This window comes from Mesoplodon mirus (assembly GCF_964341445.2).
Source record: "Mesoplodon mirus genome assembly, chromosome: 15".
In the NCBI taxonomy this organism is placed as follows: Eukaryota; Metazoa; Chordata; class Mammalia; order Artiodactyla; family Ziphiidae; genus Mesoplodon; species Mesoplodon mirus.
In genome coordinates this window covers 81,517,677-81,530,516 of record NC_138991.1, presented here as the reverse complement: position 1 = coordinate 81,530,516, position 12,840 = coordinate 81,517,677, and the positions used below count along the sequence as shown (strand labels likewise).

General features: G+C 49.7%; 1 protein-coding gene across 2 annotated transcripts in view; it reads right to left on the bottom strand.

The window, feature by feature from the left end:
- Positions 1 to 4,678: 4,678 nt before the first annotated feature.
- Positions 4,679 to 12,840, bottom strand: part of NINL (ninein like) — a 112,836-nt gene continuing 104,674 nt past the window's right edge. Inside the window, exons 19-23 of one of the 2 annotated variants that reach the window (XM_082645702.1) lie at positions 12,573 to 12,731; positions 11,768 to 11,881; positions 8,830 to 8,997; positions 7,488 to 7,601; positions 4,679 to 5,611 (exon numbers count right to left, since the gene is read on the bottom strand). In XM_082645702.1, coding sequence (XP_082501828.1) covers positions 5,420 to 5,611; positions 7,488 to 7,601; positions 8,830 to 8,997; positions 11,768 to 11,881; positions 12,573 to 12,731 — 747 coding nt within the window. In that variant the 3' untranslated portion in view covers positions 4,679 to 5,419. Of the gene's footprint in view, positions 5,612 to 5,973; positions 6,625 to 7,487; positions 7,602 to 8,829; positions 8,998 to 11,767; positions 11,882 to 12,572; positions 12,732 to 12,840 lie in introns of those variants that run through there. The other variant, XM_082645701.1, reaches the window with a different exon arrangement.

Genomic DNA, 12,840 nt, shown 5'->3' with positions numbered 1-12,840 from the left:
TCTAATATGAATGGAATCTTCTATTATATTCTCTAATTGGTTTTGGCTGATACATATAAAAAGCTGTAAATTATGATTTGGCCACATTCCTATATAAACTCATTTCTTTTTCACATTGATTTTGTTGTCTAGAACTGTCAGGAAAATTGACTAGTGCTGGTAATAGCTAACAACTTATCTTTTTCCTGACTTGACTGGAATGCCACAGTCTTCTTAATCTCTCTATCCCATACTTCTCCAGGAAAACTACCAAAACTTGTGGCCAGTGCAACTTGAAACCTCAAAATAAATTTAATACCATAATAAAACAGTGGTAGTTAACAAACATGATTTTTCCAAGTACACTTTGGGAACTTAAGTGATGATCATATATGGTTTCTCACTTAACTCCCTAAAGTTTATGAATTATATATATAGAATTTTATTGTTGAACTATCTTGCATTCCATTTTTAACATTCTTCTTGGCTGTGGTGTGTTAACCATTCAGTGAACTGCAGGATGTGATCTGGTGTTATTTTATTGTGGAATTTTGCAGCTGTGAGTGATGCTGGTTTATAGTGTTTGGGAAGAGGGAAACGTGTGTGTCTTCACATATGTGTCTATACTTTGTGTTTTCAATAATCTGTTCCTATGAAACAGCCATCTGAACACAGTGGCTTTAAATGACACCATTTTATTAGTTCTCCCAGTTCTGTGGGTTGAGTGGGCTCAGCTGGGAGGTTCTGCAGATCTTGCTTGGGGTCCCTAATGCAGTTGCATTCAGGTGGTGGCCTGGATGGGATGGCTTGGCCTCTGGTCTCCATGTGGGCCTCTCCCGTGGTTCTCTCCAGCAAGCTGGCTGGGCTTCTCACCTGGCAGCTTAGGACTCCTGCAGGGTTAAGAGGGTGGATGTGGGTGCTGCTAGTTTTCTTTCTTTTTTTTTTTTTAATTTTTTAAATTGTTTAAAAATTTTTTTTATTTTTTTGGCTGTGTTGGATCTTCGTTGCTGCGCGCGGCCTTTCTCTAGTTGCGGCGAGCAGGGGCTACTCTTCGTTGCGGTGTGCGGGCTTCTCATTGCGGTGGCTTCTCTTGTTGTGGAGCACGGGCTCTAGGCATGCGGGCTTCAGTAGTTGTGGCACATGGGCTCAGTAGTTGTGGCCCGCAGGCTCTAGAGCGCAGGCTCAGTAGTTGTGGCACACAGGCTTATTTGCTCCACGGTATGTGGGATCTTCCCGGACCAGGGCTCAAACCTGTGTCCTCTGCTTTGGCAGGCGGATTGTTAACCACTGTGCCACGAGGGAAGTCCCACTGCTAGTTTTCTGAAGGGCTAGGCCTAGTACTGAACTAGTACCATTTCTGCCAAATCCAGTCAATTAATACAGTCATAGGTGCCCAGATTCAGTGAAGAGGCCACGTGAACCACATGAAGGCAGAATGAGAGGCCCCACAGTCAGATGGGGTGTCAGTGTTCTGGTGTCTCTTTTTAGTGGTGCTTGTTACTTTATTTCTAATAGAAATGTACCTTTTAAAATAGCATTAATACCTACAGAACCATCTCAGTATGAGTCTTCTTTGGAGAGAGATGTTGATCTTTGATGAATTTTTTATTTTCTTTAGTTTATGGTCAAGTTTTCTACTTTTTCTTAAGCAAATTTCAGTTAATCATGTTTTTCTAAATATTTTATTCTATATTTCGAAATGTTTTGAGGAATTGTTTTCTTTTCTCTACATATGGTCATTCCTAATATGTATTTGTCTTCCCTTTTTTGTCTTAGTTATGTAACTAAAAGAATTATCTGTAATGATAATGCATTAATCTTTTAGGATTTAGAGGAGGAAGATGTAGATTTCAGATGATCTATTGCTTTTCACAGTTGATAGTATTTTTGGATGAGTTGTATTTATTCTGTTTTGTAACTTTAGAAAAAACAATGTTTTCATATAGTACAAAATGTCATAGCAAAGAAAGCAGCCATCTGCAAGTCAAGGACAGAGGCCTCAGGAAAAACAAACTTGCTAATAACCTTGATCTTGGATTTCTAGCCTCCAGAACTGTAAGAAAATAAATTTCTTTTGTTTAAGACACCCAGTCTGTAATATTTTGTTTTGGCAGCCCCTGCAAACTAATAGAGGGTGTTAAATACCTTTTGAGAAAAAAAATCTGTTGTCTTATTGATGGACACTTGAACAGTTTCCATCCTTTTACTAATTTCTAATTTCTTCATTGCTTCGTGGGTAATTTCAGTTTCCAAATATTTGGGATTTTCCAGATGTCATTCTGGTCTTGAATTCTAATTTAGAAGAACCTACTTTTTTATTTTTTTTAATTTAGTGGAGTAGAATTGATTTACAATGTTGTGTTATTTTCAGGTGTACAGCAAAGTGACTCAGTTATACATATACATATATTCATTCTTTTTCAGATTCCTTACCCATATAGGTTATTACAGAATATTGAATAGAGTTCCTGTGCTATACAGTAGGTCCTTGTTGGTTACCTATATTATGTATAGTAGTGTGTGTATGTTAATCCCAAGCTCCTAATTTCTCTCTCCACCCCCCCACATTTCCCCTTTGGTAACCATATGTTTGTTTTCAAAATCTGAGTCTGTTTTGTAAACAGAATTTGTATCATTTTTTTAAAATTAGATTCCACATATGAATATCATATAATGTTTGTGTTTCTGTCTGACTTACTTCACTTTGTATAATAATCTCTAGGTCCAACCTTGTTGCTGCAAACGGCATTATTTGTTCTTTTTTATGGCTAATATACCATTGTATATATGTACCACATCTTCTTTATCCATTCCTCTGTTGATGGACATTTAGGTTGCTTCCCTGTCCTGGCTATTGTAAATAGTGCTGTGTTGGGGTGCATGTATCTTTTCAAATTATGGTTTTCTCTGGATATATGCCCAGGAGTGTGATTGCTAGATCATATGGTAGTTCTACTTTCAGTTTTTTAAGGAACCTCTGTACTATTCTCCATAGGCTTGTACCAATTTACAGTCCTACCAACAGTGTGGGAGGGTTCCTTTTTTTCCACACCTTCACCAGCATTTATCATTTGTGGACTTTTTGATGTTGGCCATTGTGACTAGTGTGAGGCGATACCTCACTGTAGTTTTGATTTGCATTTCTCTGATAATTAGTGATGTTAAACATCTTTTCATTTGCTTTTTGGCCATCTGTATATCTTCTTTGGAAAAATGTCTGTTTAGATCTTTTGCCCATTTCTTGATTGGGTTGTGTTTTTTTTGACATACAGCTGCATGAGCTGTTTGTGTATTTTGGAGATTATCCCTTGTTGGTCGCTTTGTTTGCAAATATTTTCTCCCTTTCTGTGGGTTGTCTTTTTGTTTTAAAGTTTCCTTTGCTGTGCAAAAGCTTTTTAAGTTTAATTAGGTCCCATTTGTTTATTTTTGTTTTTATTTTCATTACTCTAGGAAGTGGATCAAAAAAGATATCGCTGCGATTTATGTCAAAGAGCGTTGTTTTGTTTTGTTTTTTTAATTTATTTTTTGGCTGTGTTGTGCTGCTTGTGGGATCTTAGTTCCCTGACCAGGGATCGAGCCCAGGGCCCATGGCAGTGAAAGAGCTAAGTCTTAACCACTGGACCACCAGGGAATTCCCTAAGAGTGTTCTGCCTGTGTTTTCCTCTAAGAGTTTTTACTCTCTGGCCTTACATTTAGGTCTTTGATCCGTTTTGAGTTTATTTTTGTGTATGGTGTTAGAGAGCGTCCTAATTTCATTCTCTTACATGTAGCTGTCCAGTTTTCTCAGCACCACTTTTCCCCAGTGTATCCTTGCCTCCTTTGTCATAGATTAATTGACCACAGGTGCATGGACAGAAGAACCCACTTGATGGTGTTGAGTCCTCCTGTCCAGGATCTGATCTTCCCATCTTTTCCAGTGGTTTAAGGTTTTTCTCATTCAAGCATGTACAGTGACTGTACAGATAGATAGTGGGGAGGTGCAACAGCTTCAGGACAGCAGTTGCCTCCAGGAAGGTTGAATGCAATAGAACAGGGACTGCGCTTTTATCCAAAATGTTGTAACAATGTTTTTTTTTTTTTGCGGTACGCTGGCCTCTCACTGTTGTGGCCTCTCCTGTTGTGGAGCACAGGCTCCGGACGCGCAGGCTCAGTGGCCATGGCTCACGGCCCAGCCGCTCTGCGGCATGTGGGATCTTCCCGGACCGGGGCACGAACCCGTGTCCCCTGCATCGGCAGGTGGACTCTCAACCACTGCGCCACCAGGGAATCCCATAACAATGTTTTTAATACATCTGAATATTTATGTAATACATATGAATGTTTCTTATGAAACTGTTTTTCTATATCTTTGAAATATTTTATAGTTTAAAAAATACTTAGGGGCTTCCCTGGTGGCGCAGTGGTTAAGAATCTGCCTGCCAACGCAGAAGACACAGGTTCGAGCCCCGGTCTGGGAAGATCCCACGTGCCGCAGAGCAGCTAAGCCCGTGCGCCACCACTACTGAAGCCCGAGAGCCTAGAGCCCGTGCTCCGCAACAAGAGAAGCCACCACAGTGAGAAGCCCACTCACCGCAATGAAGAGTAGCCCCTGCTCGACACAACTAGAGAAAGCCCAAGCGCAGCAATGAAGACCCAACACAGCCAAAAATAAATAACAACAAAAAAACACTTAGAAATCAATTTGAATAGAAAAGGACTTTTATTGCAAATACAGTGACTCTTCATATTACAGTAGTTTATTCTGATAAACCAAATGGCCATAATTTATGTATATTTTGGATATAAAACTATACTTTTTTTTTTTTTTTTACATATAATATACTTTCCAGTGTGATGACACTTCAGTGAGGAAAAGATTGCATTCACAATAGAAACCATCCTCCCTGAGTCCACAGCCCTAAAATAACGAGCACTGTCCAAACATCCCTGCAGTGGAGCTGACCCCGACAAAGGGGCTTCCCCTCCTCTATCCCTCATCGCCAGTTGACAGTCACAGGCAGTGAAGCATTTCTGGAGTGTCTGTATCCACCCACTATGGAGAATGCCAGTGACTCAACCAGAGCAGCAACAGTGAAATGGCAGAACTGCAGAGCCCTGACTTTGCATTTTAGTCTCTGTAGCCAAGGTCAGAAGTAAAACATCAAAACTATTTTACCATTTACCTTGCTGAGGGCCCCCATAACCTGTTTCACTAGTAAGCAGCAAATTTAGGAATTTTACCTAGGGACCACTAAAAAAATATATAGTCTTTTCCAACATGTCTGTTTCCCCAGCATCTGGCACATAGTCGACCTTCATTAAATGCTTGTGGGGCGAACAGAGGGTCATTATCCTCATCTGTCCAGGGGTGTGCGGCCAATGAGCCATAGAAGTTATGGCATCACAGTGGTTTACTTTGAAAAGATGTTCTTTCAAAATGAACTCCAGGGAGAAAAGCAGTCTACACAGAGAGAGATGCTGAAGCGATCTTACTGAGTAGTTTGTTGAGAGCTCTAACTCTTTCTTCCAAGAATCGGGACTTTTTCTCAGCACCTCGTTGCTTCTCTTCAGTGACCTGAAGCGCTTTCATTAGGTGAGCATTTTCCACATAGAGCTCCTTGACCAGCAAATCAGATCGTGTATTCTTTTCAAACTGGACAGGGGAGAAAGCCACACTGCACTGTGAATCTAATGCAGAAATGCCACGCTACCAGCTTGCCCCTCCCAGTCTTCCACGTTGTTCAAACCACAGTTTGGGGATTCTTAACAAATTGGAAACAAATATTGGATGTAATGACAATTTTTGTTATCCTGGCGGGAGAGAGGAAATTGAGAATCTGATGAACTATGTGGTAGAGAAAACTTAAGCCAATTTTGCACAAATTGATTTTTACCATAAAATGAAGACAGACCAAAATCTGTAGGCCTCAAAAAGAAAGGAAATTGTCAAGAGTACCCAAAATGTTTGGCTCATCTCAGTGTGCTCTGCAGGCCCATCCCGTCACCCAGGACACAATGAGGCACTGTGGTCACCACACACACAGCAGCTGTAGGGGCTTCAGTGATGGGAACACAGGCCACACTAGTCAGGATGCTAAGACACAGGGGTCCCAGATTTGCGCTTCGTGAGTCAGCACTAAATACGTTCACTCAAGTAGTTAACTGAGCAGCTCCGTTGGCCAGGTGCTGCCCTGGCAACAGCCCTGCTCTCACAGGGCGTGTATTCCAATGGAAGGAGACAGACCAGAACCAAGCACGCAGTGTTGGATGGTGGGACTGGTGGTGGACCAGTGTCGGGTGGTGGGACCTGCTAACAGAAAACCCAGGAGGGGACACACAGCTGAGACTGAGGTGAACAGAGAGGGCTTCTCTGTTGACATTTGGACGGAGATCTGAATAAAGCACCAGGTAAGTCAGTGAGGCTGTCTGGCGTGAACATTCCACGCAGAGCTGGCACGTGGGGATGACAGGAATGGCCAGGAGGCCTGTGAGGAAGTCAGAGCTGCCATGCTGGCTGGGCAGGGGCCCAAGGGGAGGGGAATAGGTCCTGCAGAACCTTGAAGGCCACTGTAAAAGCTGCCTTTTACTCAGGGATGTGGAAACACTGGAGGTTTCTGAGCGGAGGAGGGCCAACACCTCCGTCACATTTGAAGGTGACTGTTGCCGCTGAAAGCACATCAAAGGAAACAAGGACACCAGCTGTTAGGACCCAAGAGCTGGGGGCTCTGTATCCAGGATGAGATGGGAAGGGGTCCGTCAGGACGCCACGGTTTTGGACTTGGGCAGGCAGGTGAGTGCACAGACAGCTCTGAAGGGACTCCCGTAAAGAGGAGCAGAGAGGGTAGGACCAGGGCTCTGGAGGGTGGTGTTGAGACAAGGCTCCAGAGGAGGGGGGGGCTGGGGTGGCGGGGAGGGGACACAGGCACATGCATTTCTTTGGGCACTTCTGGTGTTCCAGTGAAACAAGCACAGAGCACAGCTGAGGGGAGAGGTGCTGGAGGTCAGAGACAGGAGGGAAAGGGCCCACCGGAGAGGGCAGTGGGGGCGAGGGTGTAGTTGGGACAGCTCCCCGGCCACCCTGGCACCTCCACGTGCAGGAGCCTCAGGATTCACCTGGGGTTTGGGTTGAGGATTTGCCAGGAGTGACTGGGGGAGTCACCGAGTCTGACTGCTGGGAAGGAACGTGAGGACCAGGGACAGAGAGGGTGGGAGGATGGCAGTGCTGGCAGGGGAGGGGCTGCAGAGATGCGGGGGTGGTCAGGAGTGGGTGGCCTGCACAGAGTGACGCTGCCCGGGGACCTGCAGCTCCGGATGCCGCAGGTGAGCCATACTTGACTGCTGTGTAAGAAAAGTATTTCTACAGATTCTCATGCTTCATTTCCTGTAGCTCCAAGTAGAACTTTTAGGGCAGCAATGGCCTCTCTCTCTCTCCTCTCCCCCTCTCAGCGATTCCACAGGACATGGGGTTCTCTTGGGCTACGTCTCCCTGATCAGCCACTTGAACGCCCAGACGAGGCGTCCTCACTCACCTGCTCCTTCAGCTCACACACTTTCTCTTGGAGGAGCGCTTCCACGTTCTTCAAAATCATTTCCACCTCCTCCACCCGCTCTTCTGCGGCTTTCAGCTGTTTTTCATGTGCTTCCTGCACAAAAGGAGGTTAGAGACGAACACTGTACATTTTAAAAAGAATCATCGCGGGTTTATTTACTTTAGAATGGAAATTAGCTGAAGTGTGCAAATCTGAGCGTGTGGATAACCTTTCATCCGTAGAGGGATGGTTAGAAATGTCTCACAAGCCATAAAGCTGCATTTCTCATTGTAGTCTAAGCAGATCAGCAGACTGCTTTGTGCTAGGATTTGTCCTTTGAGTCCTAAATGACTCAAAGGTGAGTTTCCCCAAACACGTTAGCCTTTCTAAAGGATTTCTGACTAACTTTCTTTGTTGTGTCAATAATCTCTCGCAGCTTAGCTGTCTCTCCAGCATAATGTTTTTGCATAATGCTGAAAGGCTATTCTTCGTTAGAACTTGTTTTACAAACGTCGAATTTCACCCACCTTTGCAGGCTTGCGCCAGTTCCTCCCTCGTGAAGGTGCCTCACCCTCTGGCCCCCCCACCCCCACCTCACGATCTCTGAGGAACAAGATGTGCCCCGCAGGCTTATACTTTAAGGTGCTCACTCTCTGGTGCCTGAGAGGCTGCTTTGAGGTGGGAACCGCTGCCACCAGAAGTTGACAGAAACGGAAGCACAGAGAGGTTAACTGGCCTGAGGTCACTCGGCTGGGGTGGTGCAGCCAGGATCCAGATCCCTGCGTGCGTGCTCTGAGCCACTGTCCTGCTGCCCTTTGAGGCAGCGACTCTGCTTCTATGTGTCTAGACGCCTAAGGGCAGCACCTGGCACACAGCCGGGCTCCCCAAGTCTGTGCTGTCACTGCGCTGACGTCCAACCGCCCCCCATGCCCTGGCTACCTTTAAACATGCCAAGCACAGCCCACCTCAGGACCTTTGCACCTGCCTGTACTCTCACAGGGCTACACAGGCAGGGACCCTGCCCATCGCCTCCCTCGCGGCCCCTCTATCACCATCTTTCAGGCCTGGAAGCAGGGACCGTGTGTGTGGCCGTGTGGCTGGCTGCAGACACGTGCAGCCCGGAAGACAGACTGGGGGGCCTTCTGGGTCAGCTACTCAACGCCCCCCAGTTCTCAGGGAAAGTTGGGTCCCATAGCTTCCATAAACCAGTCCTCACGTAGTGGGACATCTGCGGGGCCATCTTCCCCTGGGCACCTGGGCAGCTTTTGGCTAAGTCACCAGAGAACCAACCGGACCCTCCCCGTCACCCTCGGCCGGCCCTCGGGCCCCTGTCCTCACTTACCCGTTCCTCCTGGAGCTGCCGAGCCGCCTGCCGCTCCCCTTCCAGCAGCTGCTGCAGCTCAGCCACGCGGCCCCGAGGCACCAGCTGCTCCATCTGCTCCTGCAGCTGCTGGACCGCGTGGGCGTGCCGGGACCGGGCCAGCCTCAGCCTCATGGTGGCCCCGTACAGCTGCCCGGGGAGAAGGCACCCAACGTTGGGGTGACTGCCCAGAGCTACCGGGTCACTACCAGACACAGAAGACTGCATCCCTACCTTTAAGGTCACCCCACAAGGGACGTGTCTGCAGCCAAACCCACGATTCCTAAAGAGCCCGTTTAGCTAAATTCTGACGCCCAAACTCCATTCAGCTGTTGGCGCTTCTGCACAGTGAGAGCCAGGAAGCCCTGCCTGTAATCCTCCACGTGACCTCCCGCCGGGTTACGTAACCTTCTGTCATGTTTACCTTCCGGGTACATTACTGGGGTGTAATTCCTTTCATACTGTGACCCACGCCAGCTGTGTACGGCAGCCTTCCTCTAAGTGAAGAGTTCACGCTCCTGACACCTGGCTGCGGCCGGGGTCCCAGAGGTGGGCTACGCAGTGATCAGCGAGGGGCTGGGAGCAGGTGTGGATGGACCTCAGCACCCGCTCCCTGGGCACAGAACCCACTGGGTCGTTGGTACCAAGCTGTCCAGAGCCTGGCCACTTCCCCTGACGGACCACCTGGGAGGCCAGATCTCAACACCACTTATATCACTTGGACTCCGGCGGCTTCGTCTGGAACACACAGAACTTCCCTCTGAGACCCCACAGACAGGAGAGGCAACAACTCTGCCAGGGCTCCTGCCGAGGGCAGGTTGCAGAGGAGGGCGCCGGCCACGCCAGGCAGGAGCGAGGCTGTGAGCCCGCAGCCCCACGTCCCTCACTGTCCCGTGTCACTGCGTGTCTGAGGGGCCACCCCAGGCGGTTCTCCAGGACGGGTCCCCCCCAGAGACACACCCGTACACACGGGTCCAGCAGGGCAGCTACCATGCTCTTTGGGATGAAGAGAGGGGAGGACAGTGCTCACACACTCTCCACCAGATGTAGCCTCCTCCCGCCTTTCGAGATTCAGACGGTCACTCTGCAGTCACTCTGGCCCGTGTCTGAGCCCCCGCCCACCCAAAAGGGCTCTTCACACCCCCTGCCCAGGTTCCACGCCGCCTGCTCTCCCCTTGGCTGGGTGGTACATCAGCACCGCCCAACTGAGTGCCCCGAGCCCCCTCCTTGTGAAGTGAGGTGCGGGTGGAGGCTAGGCTGCCTCCGGAGAGCCCTGCTCAACTGCCACGTGAGAAGGGGGACGTCCCCAGGAGAGCAGTGGGGCCACTGCAGCCAGGAAGCCAAGGCCTCCGCGTTCTGGATGCCGGGGCGGGGCAGTGAGCCCCTCAGACAGCAGCCCCTCCTGCCCTGAATCCAAGCTGGACCGGCAGAATGTGGGGAAGTGATATTCAGAACTCCTGGGCACCGGCCTCAGAAGCCCAGCCACCTGTATGCTCTTCTGGGGGTGCCTGGTTGCTGCACCACGAGAACCCCATGCCGTGGAGAGGCCGGTGCGGGTGCCCCAGTCCATGGCACCCCTGTAAGTGCCCTCTTGGACGCCTGGCTCCCCTGCTGGACCTCTGACCTTGAAACCACTCATGGTGCACCGGTGGCCACTCCCGCCCTCCCCCGTGGCTCTGTGTGCACCTCACCTCCGCACACCCAGAGGGTCCCTAGGTGCCCTGGAAGCTCCTTACTTCCCTTCTCCATACTTTCATCCAGGTGTGTTTCATGGGGGTCCTCGTCTAAATCACAAAAGGGGACGCCAGCTCATGTCACAGCAGCCTGCTTAAGTGCAGTATCTCCTGCCTGTGACGGCGGCTGAACGTTGGGCATCCCAGCGGGCACGGAAACCTCTGGCAGCCCAGCCCTCCTGCCAGCAGACGGATCTGACTCCTTAGCCTCGAAAGCTCAATCTAGTCCAGGCAATTTCTCAAGGTTCCTCTTGCACTAAAAACAGAGAAGGGAGCCCCCAGTACGTGGCGGCACCTCGGGGAAAGTGCCTGCTTACAGCGGGGGGCTGAGCCCACAGGAGCCTGACAGCACCTCGTAAGGCCCCGGTGGGGGGTCCCACACCCAGACTGACCCCTCTGCAGCCCCGGGCCATCTGAGGAATGACTGTTCACACCAGGTGACCACGGCCAAGTCCAGGAGTCAGGCCAGGGGCCAGCTGGGGAACCTGGTACAAAGGCTGGGCAGAGACGTGCGGGTTAGAGACCCTCTCCCACGGCCCTTTTCCCGCTGCTGTACCCTGGCCCTCCAAGCACACCCCAGGTCTGAGTCCACACTGGGCCCGTGGCCCTCAGGGCACCTCACCCCGTCACCTCCCTTCTCCTGCTCGAGCTCCTCAGAAGAACCAGCCCCGTGTCCCTGAACCTCACGCTGTCAGGCACCCGCCGTCCCTCCTGGGCCCACTCTGCTCACATCTGTGTGTCCCACACCGCGAACTCCCTGCCTCCCGAGCCTGGTGCGTGCTGGACAAATGCTGCGGCAGGAAAGCGGGTGGAACACCCACAGGTATGTGACACCTGGGCTCCACTGGGGGCGCGGAGCTGGGTCACCTCGGGGGCTGCTCTGCCCTGTTGGCCTGGACCTCAGAGGCCACCTGCCACGTTCCCTGGCCCCTCCATCTGTAGAGGGCACACCTGGAGGCACTGCTATGGCCTCCTCCCCTCGTGAGGAACAGGCACAGCTCTTCACGTGGCTCACTCGAGTTCAACCCGACCCTGGACTGAGCCTGACTCAGTCCTGGGCCTGGCAGGTGCCCAACTAGCCGGGTGATCTGACGCAGACCAACGATGCCCCTGGCTGGACTAGTCCTAGCCAGGCTGTCAGAGGCAAGGCTGACCCCTCCCGGGCCGGGACCACCGCGCACACCCACCTGGTCCCGACTCTCTTCGAGGGCCTCTCTCAGCTGTGACTGTGCCAGTCTCAGGCTCTGCCGTTCCTGAGTCACGTGTTCAAGTTCAAGTTCAAGTTTTTGGATTTGGTTATCCTGTTTTTTAAAAATCAATTTCACAAGTATAAGAAGTATCTTAGCAATGTGATACACGTTTAATGCAGAAACTTCAGAAAAGCAAAAATTACAAAATTCAACTCATCCATGATCCCAGCAGCCCGAGGCCCACACCCGACGTTCTGCTGTATCTCCTGGCCCTCCCTCCACACGCACGGGCTTCTGTCACTAAGACGTATGCTGTGCTTTCCCCCTCTTATTATATCTTGGCTGTTAAATACTTTTCAAAAACATGGTTTTTAATGGCTGCACCATCATTTACTGACTAATTCAATACTGTTGATGATTCAAAGCTGATTCCAATTCTGTTTTGCTATTATAAATACCACAGCAATGAAAATACTTCCACCTAAGTCCTTACACAATGCTCAGTAAAGTTCCCACTAGCAGAACCATGAAGCCAGAGTGCACGGACGTTCTTGATGCTCTTGATGTATATTTTGCCATATTGTCCTCCAGAGAGGTTGTACCAACTTACTCTCCTATCATCAGGATTTAATCCCTTTCTACTACTTTTTCTAGATACGAGGCTTTGTAAAAGCTGCTGAAGTCCACATATTTTCAGGGCTTGCTTGTTAAGTCCCTCCCTTTACCTCCAGGCACATCAGGGCTGTTCCTCATCTGTTTTAGGCCAGCCTGTCTGCCCCTCCCTGCCCCGCCGGCCACTCACCTGCAGCTCCTCCCGGCACGCCGCCTCCTCCAGTCTCTGTGTCAGCAGCTGAACAGTGATGTGATTCTTCTTGCTCTGGGCCTGGTGGGTAGAGGCCTCCTCTCCCAGCTGCAGGACCCTGTGGTTGAGCTGGGACAATTCATCCTTGCATTTCTGACTCTAGAACAAAAAGGGATAAAACACAGATGAAAAAGTTATTTTTTTAAACCAACAGCATTCCCGTGGTTCTCAACCAGGGACACTCTTGCTCCCAGAGGGACTCTTGGCA